The 27,760-nt window shown below is 39.5% G+C and overlaps 1 protein-coding gene across 2 annotated transcripts; it reads left to right on the top strand.

Annotated features, from left to right (window-relative positions):
• Positions 1-4,230: 4,230 nt before the first annotated feature.
• LOC132614924 (uncharacterized) lies at positions 4,231-13,802 on the top strand. Of its 2 annotated transcripts, XM_060329474.1 has the most exons (5): positions 4,245-4,692; positions 5,682-5,785; positions 5,955-6,068; positions 13,474-13,557; positions 13,640-13,802. In XM_060329474.1, the coding sequence occupies exons 1-5, from the start codon at positions 4,413-4,415 to the stop codon at positions 13,694-13,696; spliced, it is 639 nt and encodes a 212-aa protein (XP_060185457.1). In that variant the 5' UTR covers positions 4,245-4,412; the 3' UTR covers positions 13,697-13,802. The 2 variants fall into 2 exon arrangements, with proteins under 2 accessions (XP_060185458.1, XP_060185457.1); XM_060329475.1 differs by lacking the exon at positions 5,955-6,068 and having other exon boundaries at positions 4,231-4,692.
• Positions 13,803-27,760: the final 13,958 nt, after the last annotated feature.

Raw genomic sequence — 27,760 nt, forward strand, 5'->3', positions numbered from 1 at the left:
ACCAGAGCACAAAGACGGGTCGTCGACATGTTGACGGACCGTCAATGTGCAATGACGGTATGCAGAGATGAGATTCTGAGGCTTAGAAACTGCCCATATGCAGGTAAGTAAATCGACGAGCAAGTCGACGAACCGTCGACATGTTCGACGACGCCGTCGAAATGCTCGTCAACAGGTAAGCTCTGTCCTTTAAATCTTGTGTCGTCTTTACACTTTGACGAGTCGTCGACGACTCGTCTAACAACTTCGAAAAAAAATATAAAGGCAACAGTCGCGTTTTAAAAGAAGAAATGAAGCAAATATAATGGGCAGAGCAGTTTTTAATCCCCCACTTCAAATTCTTAACTCCCTCCATAACTCCCTCAATAAATCCCTCCATAACTTTCTATTATTTCCTTCATAAATCACAACTCACTATAATCTCCTACCCTAAAAAGTTCACCATTGATTTTCGGAACCCTCTGCCCTTGAATACGAAAATCTGCCACCTTGAGTTTAATATTTGAGTCAAGTGTTCTTCTACTTCTTCACATAAACAGGTATGATGAGTTAATTTCGACCCTTTCTTGGTTTTAGTGTTAGTATTTGTTTGAAAATTGCTAAAGCAATTGCCTAGGGTTCCTAAATTAATTGAAACATGTGATTTTAGGACCTAGGTTGTATTTGTTAGCATTAAAACAAGTTGGGTGGGCTTTTCACTAGGATGCATGGGTAATATCAGTAATGTGAATACTAAGGGTAGAGATCATGACTTAGGGTTGTATTTGTTGAATGAAATCTATGTTTGAATTGGCAAAATTGTGAAATTGTGGATGGGGGAAGGGAATTTGGTATGATTGTTGTTAGATGGACCCGTGGGGACGAGAATATCGTGCCCCCATTGAGTCGGCGGGCATTTTGATCAACTTGTTGATTCATTATGCCCGCTAATGGTCCGAAAAAAAAAAATTTGTTGAAACATGATGCTTAAGTAGTGAAGGCTAAGTAACTCCAGCGGGTTGGAGGGTATTTCAATTAAAAATCTCGGTTTAAAATCGTTGACCATTTGCCTAGAGTATCCTCTGATCACTCTCCTCTAGTAATCTTCTAAGAAGATTATAATACTCGCAAGCTTGGGGTAAAAATCTCGGTTTAAAATCGTTATATCCACCAAACGAAACCCGGATAATTGCCTAAAGGGTTGAAACTTAGGTGAAAAATTAGGGTGAAGTCTGATTAACCCGAAACCCCAAAACTGCAAATGTGCCTAATAATGAAAACTTGGTTCTCTGATTGGTTGAAGTGGAAAACGCAAAGCCGAAACAAATGTTTGATGTCTGTTAACTGTTGGTTGCTGCTGCAGGGCCGTAACCATGTCAACGGCACTGTCGACAGGTCGACGAACCGTCTTTGTACAAAGACGGTCTCGTCGAGCTGTTTGACTGTCCGTCGACAGGTTCGACGGCCCGTCAAAGCACTTCGACTGTCTGCAGACTGAGAACATCAGAGAACTGAAGCAATTTTTTTTCTTCAGAAACTAATTGTTTAGATTTCACTTGTACGGATTAACTAGATTATGGTTTTTGCTGATTACTAGTATGGCGCTACCCAACTTGACAACCACCCGAGGGGGTGGCTCGAGGCAAACGCAAAGAGCAACGGGTCGAAGGAGGCCCGGTGGCCAACCCACACTTAGAGACGAGGGGTCGGATAATGAGCCTGAGGTTATGCTCGTGAAGAAGACCAGGGCTGATTCTCCCCCGTGGAACAGGCAGGTCACAGTACCGGCTCCTACACCTCCTAGTTCCTCCCAGTCTGACGAGGAGGAATCATCTACATCTGGGTCCGGTGATGGATCCGAGGAGGAGGGATCAGAGGATGCATCTGGAGATGCCTCACCTACCGCACGAGTACAGTCTACTGATGATGCTGCTCAGTCTTCTTAAGCACATTCTAGATCCCAGACCCGTCAAAGCTCACAGCCTAGTGATGATGAGGCTGATACTGATACTGATGCTGAGCCGGCTAGGGCTCGGGAACTTAGAAGCATGAGGCTTGAGGATCGCTTCACTGTTAAGGGTGCCAGGCAACTATATGAATATGGCATTGAATTTAAGGGTGATGACACTCAGCATGAGAACCGCACCATAAATGAGGAGCGACGAATCAGTTTTGAGGGGTTAGAGATCTTACCCAGGGCCAGGGAGCTCATTCCCCACTATCAGCTAGAGTTCATGCGAAAGCCGCCTGGGGAGTATTTCCCAGTCTTGGTTCGCGAGATATATGCCGCATATGGGGCTTTGATCAGAAAAGTTAGAAAGAAACACTAGAAATTGAGGGAAATACCGCCACTGAGCGAGGTTGAGATTAGAGGGGTGAGTGTTGATATATCTACCCAGGTTATCAACAGAGTATATTTTGGTAATAACTACACCACCCCGAGGCAGATGATTGAGCTTGAAGACAAATTGCGGAGGTGCAAGGAACAGTCCGTCAGGGACTGGTATTTACAGTGGTTGGTCGCCCGACCAAGATAGCCGTGTGTACTAATTTGAAGAATCGAATAAAGAAGCAGTGGTTGACTCTAGAGGGAAAGTTTTGGTGGAGCGTGGTGCAGTTGCGACTTCTCCCCAGTCAGGCCGATAATGCTCTTTTCAGGCTGATAATGCTCTTACGGTTGACAGGCAGGTTGTTGTAGCTACATTGATGTCCAGATACCCGATTGATTTCGGGGCATTGGTTAGTACGGAGATACAGTTGAGGGCTTCCCAGCCCAACACTTTCCTGATATTTCCATGCCTGATTACTGAGCTTGTTCAGAGGTCACAGGTACATTTTATAGATGATATCGACCACCGAATTACAGCTTTGTCGGTCTATTCGGTAGAAAAGAGCAAGAATGAGGTCGTTGATGAGAGCCAAGTGGAAGCGGATGGGTTCCCAGTGGAACTTGGAGGGGTACCCCTACCGCAGGAGCCTGTTCATCCCGGGGCCGCGGGTGACTCTACACTGGAGTTACCCGCCATTGCTGCCCCTATTATTGAGACTGTCCAGGCTGCAGATTCTAAGACTACAGCTGCTGATATTGGTGATGATTCCGTTGAGACTCAGACTGCCATTCCTAACCCACAGACTTCGGCTCCACCGCCTACGGGTCTAGTCCCACATCTAGCGGGTCTAGCTGCACTGCCCCAGGGTACTGCTAGAGTTGATCCATATGCCTTCTTAATGGATAATTTTAGGAAATTTGCTAAACAGGCGGCTACAGCGGACCAGCAGTCAAAGATCATAGTAAACCAGCTGGATGATTATGTGAGGACGAGAGTGGAGGGGGCATTAGACCCTGTGAGGATGACACTGTCCGCTCGGCTGGATGGATTTGAGATGAGATTGACCGCATTGGATATGGCTCGCCCGACCTCTTCTACAGATTCTTTGAGGGCACAGTTGGAGCAGCTTAAGGCTGATGTGTCATTATTAAAGGCTCGTGATCCGAGCCTAGTAGCAGCACCACCGTCTGTTGCGGAGGATATTGAGGAGGATTATTTCTTAAATCTAGATTTTTTTTTATCAGTTTTCCACTTTATTCTTAAAAACAATCAGTATTCCAGATTTTAAAAAAGTTCAGGTTTTTAATTAAAAATTCAATTTTTCAGTTTTTTTTAGAATAACGGGTTTATTCAGTTTTCCAGGTTTTTTAATAAAAAAAAAAAATCAATTTTCCATATTTAAAAAAAAAAACTAGTTTTGCACTTTTTTTAAAAAAAAAATCAATTTTGCAGATTTAAAAAGTTCTAGATTTTTTAATAAAAAATCCAGTCCAGATTTATTTTAAAAAAATGAGTTTTCCACATTTAAAAAAAAATAGTTTTTTCTGATTTTTAAAAAAATTCACTTTTTAATGGAGGAAGGGGATGATTTAGATGTTGGAATAGGAAAAAGAATTAAAGGGAAATGTAAAAAAGAATTGCTTCTTCTTGCTTAAAAAAAAAAAGCTGATGCGGAAGCTTCTCACGCGCGTGTAGGAGTTTGAGCACACTTGCTGTGCCATGTGTCAATTCGGGGGTGAATTAAAATTCAATTAACCAAAATTAGGGGTGTTTTTAAGTGTGGCAATAAATTAGGGACAAAACTATGAATCCATGCCAAGTTTAGAACTGTTTTTACCACTTCAGCCATAATATAAGTATCAGATAGTCATGAAATTTTCGTAAAAGGAATGGCCCGATTACACTAGTGAATGTCCAGCCCAACCAGAGGCAAAGTTTAGTTTGGGTGGAACTTGGCAGCCCAATGCAAAAGCTGCTGAGCTTTAAAAATCAGATGCAAAACCGTACACTCAGGAATTTCCTGCTTTCTTGGGGGCAACTCATATTTGTGCATAATAATATAGCTCTGAAATATCACTAGTATAGACAAGGGGATTATCAAGAATGGCGTGCAGGACTGTGTTCAGAACTGTATTCTTAAAGGACCCATGGATGATACCTCTTCCAAGGAATCTCACCTCTTTTCCCGTGACATTGTTTTCTATCCACAAAACTTCCTCTTCTATACCCTTTTTGCGTTGTGCCTGTAAAGCCCAAAGAAGTTATAGAAGAAGAAGTCAGGTTGTGAATTGCTCGTCCAATAACGAGAACCCATCTTCTTCCACTGAAGATGATGATCTCGAACAAGGTCCTCCTCAAGAAGTTGTCCTTAAGGCCATTTCAGGTCCCATAACCATTTCACTTTTCTCCAACCATATTATTTTGTTCATTATCTCTTTGGGGTCGTTTGGTAGAGTGTATTAAGAATAGTACTCCCTCCTTTCCAATTTATGTCATATAGTTTGACTAGCCATGGAGTTTTAAGAAAGAAAAACTCAAACTTGTGGTCTAAACTAAACCATAAATATTTGTGTGGCTCTGAATCATTTCATTAAGGGGAAGTTTTAAGTTCAATTATTTCTAAATATGAAAATGCATTATGCTTTTCTGGATAGACTAAAAGGGAAAATGTATCACACAAATTGAGACAGAGGGAGTACTGAATAGGGTTTATTAGTAATGTTGGGATTAGTTATGTTGTGAGACTGTGATTAGTTATGGTGGGATTATTTCGTATCCATTACTTGGTTTGGTGTACTAAGGGAAGTTCTGTCTGGAACCATGTTTATCCATTTATTTAAAACTGTTATGTATAAAAATAGTACTGTATAGGGTGTGCATTAGCTATACATAGGTTGAAAAACACTACCAAACAAGGGAATAATAATACCAATTTTTTTTTTTTTTTTTGTGGTCTCCTGAAGTAATTATTTCTTTAGATGGACGTTGTTGCGTGAAAATTTAATGAATGAGTAACAGAACTTGCTAACATGATGTAATACTTATTTAGTTACTGGGGGGCTTATATAGAATAGAGCAACATGAAAAATGAAAATTTATAAAGTCAATAGTACTAAGTTATTTGGCATTGAGGATTTATATTTCTAGTGTGTTGAAATTTGACTGTACCGCGTACAGTTCTTTTAGAGAGACTGATTGTGTGAAATGATGTGTAGACAGTAGATATTAACTTAAATGGTATGGAGGACTAGAAATTGGATATGAACCTATATGTTGAGCAACTATTTCAGTATTTCTATCTAGTTATTTTTTTCTTTTCCTTTTTTCTTTTAAAGAATCTGAGCAACTATTTCACAACATTAACTGTTGCAGAAGTGTCCAAGACAGAAGGGAGAGTTGGACAAACTACCAATGTTGTTATTGGGGGCACAGTGCATGATGATTCAACTAATGAGTGGCTAGCTCTCGACAAGAAGGTGCAAATTCCTCGACACCCAAGTTTTATTTGTCTTTAATATTAAACGATGTAGAAGTTTAGAGATTTCAAGTTGATGGTAGAGATGATTAATCACTGATAATCATTATAAGATTCAGAAGTGAGGGCTTGTTCCTGTCATCAGCTGATAAATACTTTTATACTTAAAGGTGAATTCTTACCCAACCGAAAGAGGCTTTACAGCTATTGGTACCGGAGGTGATGATTTTGTGCATTCCATGGTTGTTGCTGTAGAGTCAGTGATACAACAGCCTGTTCCCGAGGTAAGGGGAATTAGATAACATACTCAACTCAGCGTGCATCTATTTCAATTTGTACGACTAGATGGACCGCTAATTCAAGTATGAGGATTGAACTTGGAATTTTTGGAGGATTACATGACTAATTTGATTCTTCTTTTACTAGTTTGATTTATGCTATTTGTGTTTGTCCATTCTATATATATATATATATATATATATATATTTCTATTTTATTCTAGAGATGATAAACTGTTGTCTGTGCTTGACCTCTACATGATATTGGGCGGAAGTTGAATCAAATCACCGAACAACTATAAATGTGTGAAGGGTAGCAGCTCAGCTATGTTATTGCCAAAGATAAAAGTCAGAATGTTTATAACTTTATATGGCGAGGAAACAGGAGAATGAGTTGTTCTTTAAACTGAGTATATTGCCCAAACCATTTCAGCTGTTTGTAAGTTGATGGAGAATGAGTTAAAAACATGATATCCAAAGGGAAATGAATAGGGAAAATATCTTTCCCTTCGACTTAGCTAGATCATATGAAAACATTGAGAAGCTTCTGAAAGAGTTTTTGCTTACACTGGAATATGACTCCTTGTGTTGCCAGAGTTGTAAGTCAAGAATGTTTCTCTTCAAAGAATTACACTGTAATAAATAATAATATTAGCATCTATACTACTGACATTCAAGTCAAGTACTTCCAGTTAAGATTGAAACTTAAACCGCCACCCCTTGGCCCTTACTGAGCTGCCTTATTGCTTTATGCTGAAAATATTCTTTGGCTTAACTTAACGTTCATTATTGAATATTTTAACTGAGGGAAATTATGAAGGTCAGTATTAGAATTGCGCTTTAGTGTATGGCAGTGGATGAAAATCACACCATGAGATTCAAATAAAAATTTGAAGAACAAGAATAGAAATAAACAACCATGAAATTGGGAGCTGTTGACTTTACTGACTATCTCAAGATGACCCAGCAGCTCCTGTTAAACACGAAAAGTATAGTGATCTTGCATCTTCACTTCAAAATTGTAGCTATGTGGTGTTATCTTTCCCCTCCTTTGGTATAGAGAAAGAGAATGAGAGAGAAAAATATTAATTGCTATAGTTCAGCTAGTGAGACACAAGGGTTGTGGGTGATTTTGAAGAGTCAAGGAGTCAGTGTGATTACTGTCTTGTTGTCAAGTCAGAGCAGTGTAAGAACCATCTTTGTCTTCACTTCAAAGTCATAGTAATTTGGTGTGATTTGCCCCCTCCTTAGGTATATGGAAGGAAAATGAGAGAGAAAATTATTGGTTGCTATAGTTGGGTCTGTGAGACACCAGGGTAGAGAAGGCTTTAGCTGCAAGATTAAGGTCAATAAAGAGGGGTGCAGCTGCAACACTTATCAAAAAAGAGGCAGCTATTGCCTGCAAGATATAGGCCTAAAAGGAGGACCGGGACAGAAGGGAGAGGTCCTGAAGAAGAGCTTGAGATGGCTATCTTGAGCGTTGAGCTTGAGCAGTGGGATAACAATTGAGAACTATAGGTGTCAAATCTGACCTAGGAATGTGTAATCTGCCCAGCTAGCCCAAGCTTTTAATGAGTTGGATCATATGTATTTTCTTAACGAGTCAATTTGGGTTTTAATCCAAACTGACCCATCTTTTAACCAGATCAACTAATAAACCCGTGATATTCTTAAGCTACACTCCCTTGGTGTAGAAGTATCTTCTAAAGGCAAAAGTTTCGGACCTCAGTGAATGACATATGCTTCTTCTGAATGCCATCTAATATAAGTTTTGGTTGAAGTCCAACATTTACTAAGACCAAAAGCACCATCATCACCCTACCCGTTTATTGACATAACCATTCTGACCTGCCCAAATTTGACCAACTCGCCCATTTGACACCATAACAAGAACCAAGCCAATTTCCCTCAGAAGAAAGTGAAATGATTGGGAAATTAAGGAAATGAGCAGCTTTCTGCAGATGATAGAAAGATTCCAAGTGCAACAGTTAATTCCAGATAGGATAGTATGGAAGGAACATAGGATAAGGATGACCTTTTCACGGTGAAATCTTGATATAAAGTTTAGTCTCAATACAACAAGAATAAGTAAGGCCATGAAAATTGATATGGAGATACAGACACCTTACAAAGTAGAGTTTTTTCATGGCTAGTGCCGGAGAGACTTTGCTTGTCCCTGCATATTCTACAAAGAAGTATAACTAATTGCAATAGATGTATACTGTGTGAAGAAAACAATAAACATGCAAAACATTTACTTACCCATCGTAGAATCACAAACCATGGTACATATTCTTAAATTTGCTTGAAGTTAAATGGTGCATGCCAGAATCTCTGCACTCTCTGTTAATATTTTAATATACTTTTGCTACATTTTGAGTAAAAGGAACCAAGCCAAAATTTGGCCAAGATCAAGTAAAGCTTGAGCAACTCACATGACATGATGTTTTTTTTGCGGCTATACTACTATTGATTTATCTGTTGGCTAATCAATAATAAAAATTCATGAACTGAAGAATTCAATAAGAGAAATAAGCTCAAAACGAATCTGCAAATGCAACTATTTACTTCTTATCCGTAGTTTTTGATCCTAGTTGATTGATTGCCTATTCCAGCGTCTGCCTTAAGGTTGCAGCAGGAAAGAAGGGAAAAGACAAGGACCAACATAGCACAAATGCAAAGTTGAGTTTCCTTGTATCTTAGCGAATATTATTACGGTAGTGGGATGCTTAGAGAAGTTTCTCAGTGTGGACCCCACCTCATTTTCCCCGCTCAACAATGATAATAAAATAGGGGGTTGTTTGGTTTGAGGAATAAAGATGTCCAGTCTTCGTATAAAATTTAGTATAACTTACACAATGTTTGATTTCATTATTAATATAATCTTTGTATAGTTAAAACAATATTTGGTTTTCGGTGTTAAACTTGCTTTAGTTATGCGAAACTTAATATGGAAAATCAAATGCCATCACTAAGGATTATATGGAATAATAGAGACTTGCAAGTATCCTTAGCCGTGGTTTTGGTGTCATTAATAAGGGTGACTATGGATGGTGATAAAGGAGTGGTTTGTTATGAAAACAATTATCTATTACCAGATATATGATCTAAAGTACATGAATCAATGATCGAGAACAAAAGATGAAGTGTGAGTGCGGCGTGTTGAGTTACGGGTATGTATGAAAGAGATGGTTGAAGACTTATTAGCTACCTTGAATCTTAGCTACCTTGAATCTTAGGAACTTACAGTAATTAGTAACAAAAACTATAATGGTTTTATTCCTTGATGCGCACCCTAATTCCTTTTTTTTTTTTTTGGCCACATTAGCAATGCCAGATGGAAACCTAAGTATATCCTAGCATATGGCCGTGACATGCCCATTTCTACCATAATGTGTGCTACATTGGTTCTCTTCAAGAATCTAATTCTTGAAAGAATTAAAGATTAGACGAACTGCAGATTCTTGCTTAAATGTCGAACTTCTATCAATGGAGGAGTTCGAACCCCTGACGTGCCTACTGCACTCTTTCCGTAGACCAAAGCAGTGGTAGCATTGTTTATCTATTTTAATTCGTTACTTTATTTACAAGGACTGTACTGATACAAAATAATCTCCTAATTAACACACTAGAATATTCTACACTATTCTCTTAAACGAATATAGATATTCTTGACAGTTAACAAGGATCTAGTTCAGCTAGAGTGTCAAAATTGTATACAGCTAAATTGGCATCGTTTTCAAGAGACATCAATTTATAGGTGCCACCACCTGCTCTTTCTCTAGAATATTCTATTAGAGGAACATCTCACAAATCTCAAGCATCTCATCCTTATTTCTTCAACTTCACTTTCTCTTGGAACTCAAATGACAAATTTCATTTCAGGGATGGACTGAGACTAGATATTGTTAGTCCCTTATTTCTATATAAGTTAGTCTCATATCTGACTGCTTTTAGTCAAGATCATCCCATTAAAGTTACATTGAGATGTTGTAAAAGTCTTGTCTTTTTTTGTTTCATAAGTCAAGATCATTTCATTGATATTGCACCTGGATGTTGTAAAAATAATTTACAAAGTGAATGAGCGGGTCGACCTCCACTCTGTGTGAAGTCATTCCAGTCATTCTATGAAACTTATTATTATGTCTCATACAACTGACACTAGCTGTATGGGGCTTTTTATTTCAGGACATGTGGCTTTTATGGGTGCGAATCCCACCCAAACAAACTCCCATTTTCTCTTAAATCCTTTTTCCTCTTTTCTTTTTATCTCTTTTTACTTCCAGACCTTGCTTGTTTTCACACCCCCAGTGGTGTCTTCTCTAACCTTCTCCCTTCTTTTTTTTTTTTTTTTTTTTTTTTTTTGTGGGGTCACGCCTTCCTCTGTAACCTCAATTACCTGATGAGTTCAACCACAAAACTCTAAAGAAACTCACAAAGTAATAAATGAGAAACATGGCAAGAAAAAGGGAAAACAGTATATTACAGCAAGATGTAAGTATTAGAAGTAGTTGAAAACTGAGGGAAATCTGTAGGTTATTATTACATATTTGACAAAAAGTGAAATTTTGTTATTTCTGTTTCATCTTTTGCTGGTTTCGCCGATAGTTGATAAATTCTTTTTAGTGATAACAGTTTGAGGCAACTTAAAAGGCATGAATATAATACTTACTGAAAAGAGAAAAATGAAACAGCTAGATTATTCCATGGAATAATTGTTCTATTTTTCATTCATATGTTTTTCTAATGGCATAATACACAGATAGACATCTTAACTTGGTCTTAACTGCAACTAAACACTCCAACTTTAAGAATGCACATCTAGACACCTCAACTCGTCCCCACTCACTCGACACTGACGTGGCATATAAATTTTGGAGGTGTCTAGATGATAGAATGCACATCTAGACACCTCAACTCGTCCCCACTGTGTCTTGTGGACACTCGACACTGACGTGACATATAAATTTTGGAGGTTTCTAGGTGATCATTTTGTAAGTTGGAGTATTCAAGTGACACAGTGGAGACGAGTTGAGGTGTCTAGATGGTAATTTTAAAAGTTGGAGTGCTCAACTGACAGTAGAGGCAAAGTTTAAATGTCTATCTGTATATTATGCCTTATCTAATTTTTCTACTCTTTTAACTTTTGGTATCAGGTAAGAAACCATTGAAATATGCCAAAAAGAATATCAAACCCATTTTGTTTTCAGATTCTTGACAGTTTCATGAAGCTAAATAAGTTTCAACCTTGATTTAATAGTATTAAGTTGAACAATCTAAAAATAATGGAGATGAAAGATACGAAAACAAACTATGCTCTTTCAATTTTAACAGGAGCTTGAGAGAAAAGGAACTTGGGTGTCTGAGGAGGGGCTGGGCGGGGGAGTGGAAATAGTTGAAAGAGGGGGTTTGAAAAGTAAATATATGTATAAGAGAGGAGTTGGCTTGTGAGGTGGGATCGAGACCCATAAAAAACTTACCGAAAATAGAAGAGTCTCACACAACAATGCCAGTGGTGTGAGGCATATCATAGTTCTATACAATTTGGTATTCTTTCTAGAAGTTAAGTCATAAATCTTATGCTCCCTCCGTTCTAGTTTATAAGACCCTATTTCCTTTTTAGTAGTTTTAAAAAGAATAACCCTTTTCTAAATCTGGAAATCATTTATTTAAACTTTTCATTTTACCTTATTGACAAATTTTTATAGTCACACAAATGTTATGGCATGTTTAAGATCACAAATTTCAAATGTCTGATAGCCACATAAATGTTATGATATGTTTAAAACCACACTTTTCAAAAGTCTTTTTTCTTTCTTAAACTCTGTGCCTAGTAATTTATGTTGCTTGGACTCTTCAAAAATGTCGACGGGTGCGGGTCAGATCCTTCAAAATTAGTGCAATTCTGGAGGATCCGACACGGGTGCGGCAATAATTTTGGAGAGTCCAAGCAACTTAGCTAGTCAAACAGAGTCACGTAACATGAAAGGACAGGAGTTTTAGATTTTGAACTCCTAGAAAGAATTTCTTGTATGACACTTCTTCAATGAAGAAGAGGATGAAAAATGACAATGGAAGAGGTGAACTAACGATGAATTCTCAATGACAAAAGGTTTTTGTGTTACAATAAGTTGACAATAGTAGATAAATATGGCCATATATTTATGTATGGAACTATATTAATTTTCTTAAAAAAAAAAAAAAATCATGTGTCACAAAAATTGGTAGGAGCTATATACGGGCATATTGTTAGTAAAATGTACTGGTTTTCATGGCTGCATAGTTTGGTTCAATGGTAAAGGTAGTATAGCATGGGATGTGGGGTCGACGCACATCGCAAATTCGACCTGCTTTGAATCAAGTGTGATATTTAAGCAGAGAAGAGTAGAGGAGCAGACCCATTACCCAATGAATTTCAAAGCTGCAAATAGTGATTTCTCCGTTAGACAAAAAACATTGGTTTCATGTCCTTATTTTTTCCTGTCCTACATCTTTGGGAAATGTTGTCTTCTAGTGTCAGTATCTATGCTAGAAATGTTCATGCTTCATATACAAAATAAGACCTTATAAAGGGAATTGTCTATGTTTTCTCAGCACAACAGATTTTAAAGTTGACTATGATCATATTACAGTAAGGGGTCGTTTGATTGCTGATTAGAATTAAGTGGGTATTAGTAATGTAGGGATAAGTTATGCAGGGATTAGTAATCCAGGGTTTAGTTATTCATGTGCTACGATTCTTGTATTAGTTATTCCATCTTCTACCTCGCATAAAATAATACATAGATTTACTCATAATTTACACATGTTTTATTTATGTGGGATTGTAACATGATATCAAACACCATACTTGTTTGCTGAATTTCATAGAAAGCCACTAAAGAGCTACCAAACATGATATTAGCTATGCTAGTTTTAATACATGAATAACTCTCTTCCGAACCAGCAACCAAACGACCCCTAAGTAATTTACGGGCCAGAATACCTTAAGTTGGTGTCACAACCTGCTAGTCCGAGCCTCTTTCCTTTTCGGCAACCGTTAGTGCATGGAGAGGATTTGAGGACAAGGCAAGAAATTTTAAGGCATAATCAGGTCAGCAGCTTGTATCATGAAAACCCCAAGTATCAACACAAAGACTAGAGGGGCTCAAAATTCCTTTGTTTACTGTTCGGCGTGTATGCAGGTTCTTTTCTATTGGTTTTCTTTAAAAAAAAAAAAAATTAACGATACAGACATATGCTACTGTGGGGAACGTAAGTAACAATATACATTGTTATGTTAATTTCAAAAAAAAATAGACATTGTTATGTTTGAGTGTTTGTGAGGATGTGAACTGATTGAACCTTAATGTGTGTGTTTCAAGGAGAAACGGATTGAAACATATCTTAAGGTATTTCTGCTTCTATGCAGGGCCAGGTGAAGCAGAAGCTATCTTCAGGAGGAAAATATGTATCAGTAAATATCGGGCCCATTCAAGTTGTTTCAAGTGAGCAGGTATATCCTTTGGCCTTTGCACCTTAAATTTGTCGATCCACTGCAGCATAATCCATCGTATGACACGATTGCCCTCGTACAGGTTCAAGCTGTATACGAGGCCATGAAGAGAGATGACAGGATGAAATACTTTCTGTAAACTGCTTTCTTCACTACCTTTGTATATAATGGAAATACCTAGAGTATGTCGTTTTGTACTTTAGTTTAACCTTGTTTTCTAATATATATCTATTCATTGAACTAAACATTCTTACTGGATTTTGGGGAACAAGTGTGGAGGGTAGTTTATGTATTTTTCCTTTAATGCTACTGGATGACACCTTGATAGACAAGAGATACACCTCGCCAGGCTTGAATCCCTTAAATGCACCTTTTCTTTACAAATAAGAAATTGAAGATTTAGTTGCGATTACAAATCAACATTCCACGTGCACCTTGTATTGATATGGTGCGGGTAGGTATGCCTTTTGAACCACTCGAAAGTAAAGCTTAGTAATATCAACCTATGCTATATGGCTTTATGGATACACTTATGACTTTTGGCTTAAAAACAAGTGTTTAAAAGTTTTTTTTTTATCTCACTCAAACACTATAAAAGTGCTTATAAATTTATTTTGGCTTAAAATCATTTAAAATAAGTCAATCCAAACAGGCTCTTTGTTTGACTATCTGTGAGAAGTCGAACGATTACTTGCTAATTACTTTGTTCTGATTATTTCTTTTCTACTTTTTAAGATCTGATATTTGCGGTTAATAATAACTTTTAGAGTTAATACTTCCAAATCCTCCTAAACTATTCATGTTTTGTTAGTTTAATACTTAAATTATACGGTGTTGCTGTTACCCTCTTAACTTTAATATTTCTTATCTAAAATTCTCATGTAGTGTCAAGTGGAATTGAGAGTGGTCTCACTCTCTATTCACTTTGTAGTGTGCGAGACCGAGAGCTAGAGAATAAGCCTAAAATACCATTTATGTGTTACTTTTTTTTTTCCTCCCTTTCTTGGTCACTTTTCTTCTTCAAATCTCTACATCTTTTGCTAATAACAGTAAATTAATAAAAACTCAACCTTAAAATGATAGTAACACAAAAATAAAATAATCAGAAAAAAAGTCTAGTTAAAATCACCATTGAATTTTGTCATAACAGTAAACTCAATTGAAAGATAACTTTAAAATAATATTAATAATTAAAAAAATCAATACTGGTTTCTCAAAAAAAAAAAAAAAAAACAGTGATTAAAAATAAAAATAATAAAATAAAATAGAAAGTATACATTAAAGCGTAAAACAATCTTTTTTTTTCTTATTTGTTCTTTCATCTTGGTTTCTCTAAATTTATTGATTTCATTTTTTCTTCAAAATCCAATAATCTTATAGCAGTATATTCAGTTGAAAACTCATATTTCTAAAATAACAGTAAAATAAAAAAAATTAATCAATAACAACAAACCTAAATGTAATTAAATAAAATCTCAATAATAATAAATTCAACTGAAAGGTTTGAATTATAAAACTTACTTCAAATAAATGTTTTGTGCAGTCGAGTCTACTGGAAGAAAGAAAAAATAATAAATAAAACAAAATAATTAATTTAAAAACTGAATGTAAAATGCCACATAAATGTTTTTAAAAAAATATTTTTTAGCTATCACACAGTACAAAGAAAGTGAGATCACTCTTCATATCACTTGCGATGTAGGGATTTTTTAAATAGCAAATGTCATAAGTTCAAATGGGTAACATTAACACTTTATAGTTTAAGTATGAAATTAATAAAACTTGGATAATTTAGGGGTTTTGAGGTATTAACTCGAATTTATCAAAATCTAGGATCTTCTTTCAATGATAATAAAAAAACTACATAATTGTGAAATTTAGTGGATCAACCTAACCTGTCATGCACATCTATCACAGGACAAAATTGGATTATGTTAAGGGAAAAAGGTCAAAAATATCTCTCCTTCGGAAAAAAGATTAAAAATATCCTCCGAACTTATTTTGGGTAAAAAATAACTCTCTCATCCTTAAAATTTTCAAATATACTCCTGTCTTGACGGAAATTATCCTCCCAAATAACCCAAAATTCTTTTTTAAACCCGCTCCATCATTTAAACCCGACCCAACTAAATAATAACCCATAAGATCCCCTTATTCCCCCAATACGTAGGTATGAAGTTTGAGGAAATTGGGGGTATAAGGGGATCTTATGGGTTATTATTTAGTTGGGTCGGGTTTAAATGATGGAGTGGGTTTAAAAAATGATTCCGGATTATTTTGGAGGATAATTTTCGTCAAGACAGAGGTATATTTGAAAACTTTAAAGACGAGAGGGATATTTTTGACCCAAAATAAATTTGGAGGATATTTTTAGCCCTTTTTCCAAAATAGAGGGGTATTTTTGGCCCTTTTCCCTTATTTTAATCCCTTTGTTCATTAGCTGATGCTACTGAAGCCCCCCCCCCCCCCCCACCCCTCCATGTGTTTCGAGGGGTCTATTGGATTTGTATCCTTTATAAATTACTTTTTATTTTGTGACTTTTCTATAAGAAAAATTTATTTTACACATAAGAGACTGAAAATAACGCATTAGAGATTCTTATAGAGTAATTTCTTCTACTCAAATCGTGAAGGGCAACATTTACCGATTTCCTTTTTTTTTTTGGGGGGAGAAAAATAAAAACCGGTTACTTATTTTGTTCTCCCAAATATTCATCGTGTATTATTTTCTAATCCACTTTAGATTTTGTTCCTTTTTTCAAAAAAAGTACATCGTTAATATGATCCCCGCGTCACAAGCAGAAGAATAAACCATATCACACACACATATATATAGCAATACACAGTTGTTTCCCTCTCTTCTCCATGCTCTTCGCCTCCTCCGATCCTCCTTCTCCTTGCATATTCTTCTTCTTCCTCCTCTTTTATTTTGAAGTTTTGTAGATTGAACTTCATACTGGTGTAGATTGAACTTCATACTACTGTAAGTGCACAAATATCCATTTTTAGGACACATGAAGGATTCATTCTTTCAATTGAATTTTTTGTAAAATATTTGCACAATACGATGAGCTAACTTTACCTCCCTTTTGAACCAAACGGGTTCACTAAAAAGATAAAAGAGATATACCCTGATCTCACTCACCAAGCAGTAACATACCCATTCATCGAAATCTAACTAATTAAAAATAAGCTATTTATAGTAGCTACTTAGACTATTACATAAATGGCCAAATGGACCTTAATCGTTAATTGTAAAACTAGCTTTCATTCTTGACCCCTTATAACACGCATTTGCCTTGAAATCATCTTGTAAGGGTTCCACATTATGAGTGCTAGGTCGGAATGTATAGTGGAGTCATAGGGAGTCCGTGTTTTAGGGGGGGGGGGGGGGAGGGGGGGGGGCATAATTAAGTTATTTTTAGGATCCTCAATGTATATACATAAAAATACACACGGTTTTGCCGATATTATGGAGTGCTAGCAAACCTCCAATCATAAGTCCACCTATGATACGAGGTCTTACAACATTACCTTGAATGTTTGCAAGAAAGTGTTTTGGCGACTTTAGATTCATAACCTTCTGGGCACATGAAGGCAATTTTACCATTACATCAAAGCGTTGGTTACAATTTTTTCAAACATGTTGTAGGGTTTAAAAGGCTAAAACAAGTATGATCTAGGAACCTCAATCAAATCATTTCTCACTATGTTGGAACAGAATCTAGGAACCTCAATCAAATTATTTCCCACTATGTTGGAACATAATTTAAACTTTCAAGCAATGTAAAGTACCATATAATACTCTTAAGAGATGCAATATTAATTCCATAAAACAAGATGAATGCCTTTCTTTTGTTTGAAGAAACTGCCATGTAACTACTACCGGTCATGAGAACACTAAAAACTGGAAAAGTAGGGTCGTGCAGCCACATCCAGAGGCACATCATTCTAGAAGACCCATGCAGGCCAATATTTACAAGATAAAGGGCATGGTTAATTTATTTATCGTTGTTATCATCTAGTAATGTCCTTGTATTTATGAAGGCATTTAGACGATTCAGCTCATCCCTATGCTCATCTAGAACAGCTCAGACAACATCTCCGATGGACACCAGACTCTGATCAAATACTGGAATGTACCTGATGCGGTTATCTGTGACATATTGTGTCAGAATATATAGAAAGAATTGAAAGAAAGCATTTAGGCATGAAAATATCACGGTCCTTTAAGACATATTGCTTGTATACTTATTGCAGAATACAAAGTTTTTCAAGACACAACAAAACATATACTACGAATCAATAAGCGACCTTTACATACACACACAAATTTAATGTTTTGTAATAAAATATATTGTAGCTTCACAACAGATCTAGCTACTAGAATAGCCTTTGAAAAGAAGCACATTACGGTACTTCATATTTCTTTTTATGACAGGAAGAGGCTTTTAAGTTCAGCACAAATGCAGAGTCTTAAGAAAGAGACAATAATGAGACTTAAGGAATCAATGACAACCACCAAATACCAGTAATCTTCCTGTTTCAAATTTATGTTTAGTCTCCAAGCAACCTTATTTAAAGATGCTTCCATTCAGGAGATCACAACTGAACTCAAATGATTCTAGAGGCAGAGTTAACTTTAAACAAGATCACATTGAAAAACTAAATATAGGAGAAATTAGATATATGTTACTTCTATCTTATAGTGTCCACAAAATTCAACATTTTCATAGACAACAAAATATCTTAAACAACAACTATGACAAAGCTACTGTCACGGGCCAACTCCTCCTAAGCGGCAGCAGCACACAAATAGCCCGTGCGGCGCTCATAGTCCCACCTGACTACAAGCCAGCCTTTCCTTATCCCAGGTTTTCTTGGCACGACCCCATGCCTATGGTGAAGCTTACCTCAGAGGCTTAACTTTCCTTGTGTCGCCCGTTTGATGTCAAGGCTTCAGCCTTGTCTTGCTATCATACTCTTGTGGCGCGTTTCATATGCTGGGTCTCATCTATGCACACCTATTGTGTTGGCTACGGACATTCATGTCCCTCGCCTGGCACTGAGCGTCGCTCCTGCACGCACAGTCCTATCCTCAAGCTTGACACTTGCCTTGTGTCGTGCCCGAGTAGGGAAACTTCCAATCCTTGGCCTTCGTCATGTGCGGTTGTTATATCCCGTATTTTATACGTTCGGATATTCTAAAGTGGTCGTGACGAAGTAAAGGGAATGACCATTTTCAAAATAATTATTATAATGTATAAGTTGTTGTGAATATTATTTATGAACATTGGTAGTATGGAAATATTGAGAAAGGTTAAGGGTAAAAAGAGAAATGCGCAAATTGACCAATGGAAATAATGTGGAAGCTTAGGGGCAAAATGGTAATTTCATGAGGAGTTCAAGAAAAATTCTTGAAATTTTATGTTGACCATGTAACATGTCCTTAAATGTCCACATTTTATTTAATGGAGGGCTAAATATACACATGTGTGGACAAACTTGCAAAAGAAGACACTTAAGTCATCTTTTATGACTTAGAGACTTTCTAGAAAATTTGAGAAAAAATTGGAAGGGAAAAGAAGGGAGAAAAACGTCCAAGATGGCATGTGCATGGTCATGTGCCATTACTTATATACATATATATGTATAAGTGATTAAAGGGCAAGACAAATTCATCATTCTTCCACTTTAGAAACTTCAAGAAACATGAAGAAAAAGAAGAAGAAGCAAACGACTAAGGGGGGGCTGGCCGAACCAGCCCCATCAATTGATCATAGGAAAAATTCTTTCTTCATGGTTTCATACTAATTTGAAGGTCCTCTACAACATGGAAGGGTTGTTGGAACAAGAACATCAATCATTTGCACAAATTCATAACTTTAGCCAAGTGAAGAATCAAAGGAGAAAGGTAAGGTTTCATCTTCCTTGTGTATGTTATGGATGGTTTATGAGTAGTATAGTGTGTGAAAATGGATGAAATTCATGAAATATGAATATGTATGGTGTTTGGCTGAAAATGTGTTGCATGGTATAGGAATGATGAATTAATTTTATGTAGTATGTTGGTTGTTGTTATAATGTATAGAAATGGATGAAAATTTATGAGGATATGTGTGTAGTTGTTGTGGCCGTGTGCATGGTTAAGGGTGGAATTAATTGTTCAATGATTTTATGTAGTGTTTTAGTTGTTGTTGTTGTGAATTCTATGTGGATAATGGAAGTGCAACGATTTTAGTTGAAGTTGTAAATATTGGAGCTTGGCCGTATGGTATATATGTTGGGTAGGAAAAATGAATGAATTTCTATGTAGTATTTTGATTGTTGTTGACATGTATGCTACGACGGAAATGAGGACTTGATGATTTAAATTGTTGTCAAAGTAAATGTATGGTTGAGGTTGAAGTCGAAGGTCTCGGAAGAAATAGTATGTTGATTAAGTTGTTGGAATCTTGTGTGAATTGAATTGAATCAAGTTGAATTGAATAGAATGTTGGAATGTATGTTGAATGGAATGTTAATGTTGTTGATAAGAATTGTTGGTATTGTTGATAGTTTGGCCGGGTTGAATTCCCGGGATTGTTGTTGATTAGAATTGGCCAAGTTGAACTTGGTGGGATGGCATATTTACAGGGGAAATACTGCCGAAATTTCGGCAGACAAAGTGTTACTTTCAAGAATCAACTTCAAAAAGGCTCTAATCAAGTTTTGGTAAACATGACCAATTTGTAGATTTTGGCGGATTTGGAACGTGAATTTGGAGTCGCATAAGAAGCAGAAAAGGTATGTAAGGCTTCACCCTTCTTTCTATGGCATGTCTTAGACATACTATGTTGGAGGTGAGCCTCGGGGATAAATCTACCCTCCGGAATCCGCGCCTAAAGTTTTCTCTTTTTCAATCAGTAGAATTGAACTAAAAAGTGTGCAAAATGTTGGAAGAATTTCCTAAACCTCTAGAACTCGCATAAATAGGACCCGACTACCCTAAAACCGTCACAAGTAATGCCATGACATGTAACATATGTAAATTTAGTACGCCGCCTCATTTGACCCGAGGTGGGCCCATGGTCCCCGGATTTTCCTTATTGTTCCGTTTGATCTATTTTGAAGCAGAATCCAAAGAAAACTTTTGATCCTTACCCCGTTCACCGAGTGACAAGTACTGTAACTATGCTAATGAGGATACTTCTATGATGACAATGATAATGATGATGTTAAGAAAGGGAATATGCCTATAATAAGTATGACAAAGATGATTCCATTACTAAGATGATGAATATGATCTTATAATGATAATGATGTAGTCCAAGATGAGAAAAATGCCTACGGTAGATGTGTTGGCAAAATGTTCTGCTATGAAATAGGAAAATATGGAAACGTTAAACTAATTCTTGATATCTCAGCTCTATTACAGGTAATGACTGCTCTAAAGGTCCTAGGTATATGAAACTGTACCCTATGACCCTGTTTGATGTTTTCCTCATAATGACACTTTTCATTGGTAGTCTCGCCTCATAATACTCGTTCCTTCAAGGTGAGACAAGTGACCCGATTATTCCATAATGTAATCGGAGAATTTCGACCTTACGTCACTCCGACGGACACACGACTTTCTTTGGGCTCCCATGCATGCCAATTTTATGACACATGTATATGAATGTGAATATGAATATGTATACGTATATGGGGAAAGGGGAGGGCCATTTTTATATCACCACCTGATTCAGCTGGATTTCATCCCGGACGCGGGATATGGGAGAGCCGGATACGGCGTCTGTATATGTGATATATATATATAATATGTTGGGACACTGTTGGGGAGGGGGGTGGGAGAGCCGATGTACTCAGCGTCTGCAAATGTGAATAAAGGATACCGTTCTCTGAAATGTTCTGTTTTCTGTACATGTAACTAAGAAGTACTGTTTTCTTTTCTGAAAAAGAAACAAATCATGCATGGCATCCACCTGAAAGGCATTCATGTGTACAGGTTACTTCTGTTCCAAGATAAGCTCCATATGCCTATTCCGTTATTACCCATACTGTACATTCCTTTATTATGTAGCTATTCATGTCTTACATACTCAGTACATTATTCGTACTGACCCCTCTTCTTCGGGGGCTGCGTTTCATGCCGCGCAGGTACTCCCAGATGATTAGAAGACCTTACTGAAGATGTTCCGGCGGAGATGGCGAACTCCATTTGTCCCGGAGAATTTCCAAGTCCAAGTATATGCTATGATGTTTTGTTCTATGTTAGAGACTTTGCAGACAGAGCAATGGGTATTGGGTTGTCAGTCTGTAAGCGGCTCTAGCAGCCGATATGTTATTATGTTTCATGTCACGGGTCTTACATGACGTCAGATCTTATTTATGAAAAAAAATATATATATTGGAGAGCTTACTATGTATTTCTTTCTTTACTGATTCAGGAGGTCCTATATGTAATAAGAGTCAGCGGGTTCGCTCGGCTCCAGATATGGGGTCGGGTGCCCATCACACCTTAGTAAAGTCAGGGTGTGACAGCGGTCCTCTTTTATGTGCCTATGGTTGTCCCATGGCATTGGCAAACATAGCCCTCGCAACATACTTCCATCCCTCGTAGTGCAGCGTTACCCCACGACTGCACGTCTAGGCCAAAGGACCCTTGCTTGCAAGGCTGAACCCAAGTCAATACACGAGGCTCTTGAGTGGTGCCTCGAGTACTCAATCAGCACGGAGGTCTTTAACATCCATAAAGATAGCCCGCAGGGCATAATCAGTTCCTACGTCAAGCCTCCAGCACACGTTGTGCGCCCAACGCGGGCCCGCAGGCACGATGCCGTCCATAGAGTCCCCTAACTCATATGGATACCTAGGACACTCCTATGAGATGCCTAGGCAGGCCCTTGAGGTCCTCCCTCAAGGTTGCTCACTTAGTGTGACTGGCCGACAGCACGCACGGGGAAGGCTGGCAGAGCTGTAGACACCTCTGCCCCCCTTATATATGCTTTAAAAAGAAAAACCCAAGTTCTAGCACTGGACATCATTTTGCCAGAGAATCACACTTGGCCTTTCTCACTCTTCCGAACTCCAAATGAGGCGCCGTATGTTCCTAACTCTTTCTATTGACTTCCTTCACTCCTCCATGAAGTTTCATCTCATTCCCATACTCGTGGATCGAGATATAGCCTTCGGGAGCTTTATCGCTGACACTGCTCCTTGGCTAAGTCAAGCCCTTAGGTGAACGATCTTCAAATGACTCCAAACTTGGTAAGCACATTCCATAACATCCTAGGAAGGGTCCTCTCACCCTAAATCCCAAGATTCCATCCATATCTAGGAAACGCACGGGACTGACACTCAGGCTCGCGCGTGGCCTCGTCCGCCGACGGCCCACGGGCTCATCCCAGATCCTTGCTAAACTTCCTTGGCACTCTTATAATATGCCATAGAACATCTCTAGATGCTTATTGACTCTCGCCCGTCGGAGCCCCTTGTCAATGCACGTCGCCCGCGCACGGCTGACACTGCCTGCGCGGCCGACCTTGCCTGCGCGCACGGCTGACACTGCCTGCGCAGCCGACCCTGCCTGCGCGCACGGCTGACACTGCCTGCGCGCGGCTGACACTCATTTGCGCATGTCTCCTGCACGACTGACACTCGCTTGGCCCTCTTGGGGCGCGCAGGGGTTATGGGCGCCAAGGCACAACGAAGGCAGCCTATATCATTCTCCCCCACTCAAGCTCGTCATCGTCCTCGATGACATTGACACGTCCACGTCAACCCGTAGTTTGCCCCCTCGAGGTCTCACATCCCCTTCCGTAATCCTTTGGGTCTAAAACCCATCTCATCTCTTCTTAAAAATGGAGTCGTGCCCCATGCACTTCTCCTCACTAGTTTCTCCCAAGTGTGCCTCTGCACCCCGCTTGGAAAGTGCCTCCGCACTTGTACCCTCTGGTGGCTAACTTTGTGGTGACTACCTGTCATCCACACCATGTTCCTCACGGCCGTCCTCTGATCAGGAACCTTTGTCTCCCTTCTTGGTAATTCCTACATAGCACCCATTGGTGCGACTTCCACAGTCCCACTGCGACCTTTGCAGTCCCTTCTTACCGTTTACTTCAGAAGACAATTGTCCTTCAATTTTCACCACACTCCCTGCGCGCAGCTGACACTCATCTGCACACGTCTCCTGCACGACTGACACTCGCTTGGCCCTCTTGGGGCGCACAGGGGTTATGGTCGCCAAGGAACAACGAAGGCAACCCATAACATTCTCCCCCACTCAAGCTCGTCATCGTCCTCGATGACATAGACACGTCCACGTCAACCCGGAGTTTGCCCCCTCGGGGTCTCACATCCCCTTCCGTAATCCTTTGGGTCTAAACCCATCTCATCTCCTCTTAAAAATGAAGTCGTGCCCCATGCACTTCTCCTCCCTAGTTTCTCCCAAGCGTGCCTCTGCACCTCGCTTGGAAAGTGCCTCCGCACTTGCACCCTTTGGTGGCTAACTTTGTGGTGACCGTCTGTCATCCACACCATGTTCCTCACGGTTGTCCTGTGATCAGGAACCTTTGTCTCCCTTCTTGGTAATTCCTACATAGCACCCATTGGTGCTACTTCCACAGTCCCACTGTGACCTTTGCAATCCCTTCTTACCGTTTACTTCAGAAAACAATCGTCCTTTCTATTTCACATGGCCCAATGTCTCTTCATAGGCGAACACTCCCCCACTAAAAGTGGAAGACACTTTTCCTTGTTTGTCAAGGTAGGCATCCCTTGATGTGGCAACCTTTTCCAACATTTACTCATGGTCCTTTGTCCATTTTCCTCCGCAAGATCCCGCTATATCAGCTGCATAACCAAATCGAGTCTCGACCCCATAAATCAAAGTTAACTTGTTCACACACTGACACTAGCGGCTTTTCAAATCCAATCTTGTCCCCTTTGACGTCTAACACGGCCCTTGTATGACCCACGCTCCACAGTGGTGTCTTTAGCACTTACATACTTTGCACCCTCTTGGCACTCGTCAAGTTCTTGGGACGTACTCCTGGTGAGTACTTCATTTTCTCAAAGTGGTAGCTTCGCCTATTCTGAACAACACCTTTGTTCTCAAACTGTCACTTCCTCGACAGATCCCTTACGCTCCCGGTGTACCTCAGTACTTGGTTCCATATTTATGGTTCCCCGATTGCTTGGTGTACCCCAGTACTCTCTGTTCTGGAAAGATCCACATTCTCAAACTTGGAAACCCCATCCAATCCGAAGCTTAGCTAACCCCACTTTACCTTGGCCTCCTCACATCCGTGATTCAGCCCATTGCCTCCTCGGCTAACTCTTGTATCTCCCCACTTTGGTGGTTCGACACATTTCCACACATCTACCTCCCCACGCTAAGTGGTTCGGCTCGCCTTCAGCATCACCGCCCTGCCCTCGCAGTTTGGCCCTATTTCCATCTTTGCCTCCCAACAAAGTGGTCCATAATCCTTCAAGGATCTCCCCGCTTCATGCGGTTTGACTCCGTCCTCTTCCTGCTCCACGTAATTCCACATTCTAACCAACAATGCCTCTTCGTCTACCGGTTCAGCTAGGTTTTTGTCGATGCGTGCCTACCTCTGTAGCGGCTCCCTTCTGATTTTGTCTCCCCATTAAAAATGGTTTGGCCTTCTATTTCACAAACATGGTGGCTGCCTCCACCTCATTGTGACACTCAATCATCCCGCAAGGAATCCTGCTCTCAGGCCATTCCTTACGTTGTCGCGGCTCACTGGCACGCCTTGCTGAATCCTGCTAGCCAAGCTTGCTCCATGTTGTAGGCACCAAGCCCACTTGTCCGACATGGTTTTTGAGGGTCTCACCTTCCATTCATTGCAAACCTTAAGATGGCTAGTCATTCGTCATCTTCCCCCACAACGTCCAACCCTTGAAGGACGCTTTCCAATGCCCTCAGGCAATACTCAAGTCCATCCATCCTAGAAAGACACTCAACTGATGCGTCCGTCACATCCACTGTAGGATCTCCACGATCAATCCCAAAGTTTATAGTCCATGGCTCGTAGCTCTCCACAACACGGTTGCTCGACCTGGCAAACATGGCCTTTTTCCTGACCACCCGACTCATCAGTATGTCCCTCTTCTCAACGGGAGCCTAGACTGTTTGAAAGAAAATTTTGTTTCCTATTTCCCCTCTTCAAAATGGCCAACAAATCTGACTTGTTGCATCACACGACCAGACATTTTGAACCGACAAGTTTCTGATGCAAGTGAACCCTTTGGAACGCTCGCTACTTTCACTTGACATTCTAGCCAAGTCTATGCCTTGCTCAACAAAGCTGCTAGCTTACTGCTAACAGAGTTTCTAACTAACTGATGGATCACCACAATCAAGAACATTTGAGCTTCAGCTATCGTTTGTCCCATCTTGCAATAAACTCCCAACAGTATGGAACGCCGGTGCAATAAGCTGACCATCCTCTGATGGCGCGAAAGCCAACCAAACATGCCTCAATGGAATCCCTCTGAAAACAGCATCCACTGCACGGAAGACATCCCCTGAAGATACTTCAATCAAACTAGGATGCCCCAAAATCAACTCCCAAAACACAGACGGTGGTGGAAACAACGGCTGTGAAATGGCCTGATCCTGAAAGTCGTTGTTCATGGCTGACAAAGAAAATTCTAGCCATAATACGCGCAACCAATCCCTTATAACCAGTAGTAGCGGGTTCACCCATTCGACTGGCACGAAGAATATCATTCCTGCTTTGATGTGATCTCTGCACTGACATTCGACCAATGCTCTTAAAAAAATTAGCTCATGGGAGCTGTGAACATGCCGTAGCTTCACTCGTATTTCTGACCCTGGCCAGATCAACCTTCACCAATGGCTTCATTTCAAACCGCACTGCAATCCACTATTGCTAATATCAATTAGACGTGATATCAACTCAACATCACAATGCTCGCCCTTTGCTCTGATACCAACTGTCACGGGCCGACTCCTCCTAAGCGGCAGCGGCACACAAATAGCCCGTGCGGCTCTCGTAGTCCCACCTGACTACAAGCCAGCCTTTCCTTATCCCAGGTTTTCTTGGCACGACCCCATGCCTATGGTGAAGCTTGCCTCAGAGGTTTAGCTTTCCTTGTGTCGCCCGTTTGATGTCAAGGCTTCAGCCTTGTCTTGCTATCATACTCTTGTGGCGTGTTTCATATGCCGGGTCTCGTCTATGCACACCCCTTGGTTGGCTACGGACATGCATGTCCCTCGCCTGGCACTGAGCGTCGCTCCTGCGTGCACAGTCCTATCCTCAAGCTTGACACTTTCCTTGTGTCGTGCCCGATGTTACACCTCGAAACTTTGGGGTTGTTGAGCAGTGAAAGGACTAACGTGAGTGAAGGCGTACATCAAGTCCTCACAAGTCAGAAGGGACTATTAGTAACTCTAATTAAGATTCCAAAGGAGTTAACAGTGAGAAAGAACGATTTGTCGAATGAGCTCCGACGCAGTTCAGTGAAAGAGGGTTCGACAGCCATCCCTTGTACCGTCGAACAGGTCGACGCTTCGTCGATTGTACCGTAAAGTTGATGTGGGGTAAAGAGCACTCGACGGACAGATTGACGCTCCGTCGTTCATATCGACGGACCGTTCTTCTCACCGTCTAAATGACGAAAATAACAGATTGCTTACTGGAAATTTAACGTCATCGACGACCAGATCGACGCTCCATCGATCGCTCCGTACATTTCGATCGAGACTGATTTCATGAAAAAATATAAGACCCTTCCCTCACTTTATTTCATTTCATTTTCATTCTCTCCACACTCAAGAACTCTCTAGAACCTTCTCCACCATTCATCCACAAGAAATCAAAAGAAAACCATGATCAACTACACCAAATCCATGGAATCAAGTGTATGAAACCCATCAAAAGCTCATCTAAGTCAAGAAAATTCAAGAGAAGTGGGTTAGGGTTTTGGTGCAAGGAAGGGAGTTCCACTCCAAAGCTATTCATCCATCATTAGGTAAGTTTTATGACTCTTTTTGAATGGTTTGAGAGATTAAATGATGAAATGCTTGAATTGTAGAAAGACATAGCAAATGGGTAATAAATGGGTGAATAGTGCAATGGTTGAATGGTAGTTGGATTGAATCTTGAATGTTGATGTGTTGTGATTGTGAATACGATATAAATGACGTTTGTATCAGGAAATGAGTATT

The sequence above is a fragment of the Lycium barbarum genome, chromosome 10 (assembly GCF_019175385.1).
Source record: "Lycium barbarum isolate Lr01 chromosome 10, ASM1917538v2, whole genome shotgun sequence".
Classification (NCBI taxonomy): Eukaryota; Viridiplantae; Streptophyta; class Magnoliopsida; order Solanales; family Solanaceae; genus Lycium; species Lycium barbarum.

Bases quoted from the DNA above. Each gene is read 5' to 3' on its own strand.
- LOC132614924 (XM_060329474.1), top strand. From the start codon at position 4,413: ATGGCGTGCAGGACTGTGTTCAGAACTGTATTCTTAAAGGACCCATGG. The intron at 5,786-5,954 runs GTGCAAATTCCT...TTATACTTAAAG, and splicing joins GGCTAGCTCTCGACAAGAAG to GTGAATTCTTACCCAACCGA. The intron at 6,069-13,473 runs GTAAGGGGAATT...GCTTCTATGCAG, and splicing joins TACAACAGCCTGTTCCCGAG to GGCCAGGTGAAGCAGAAGCT.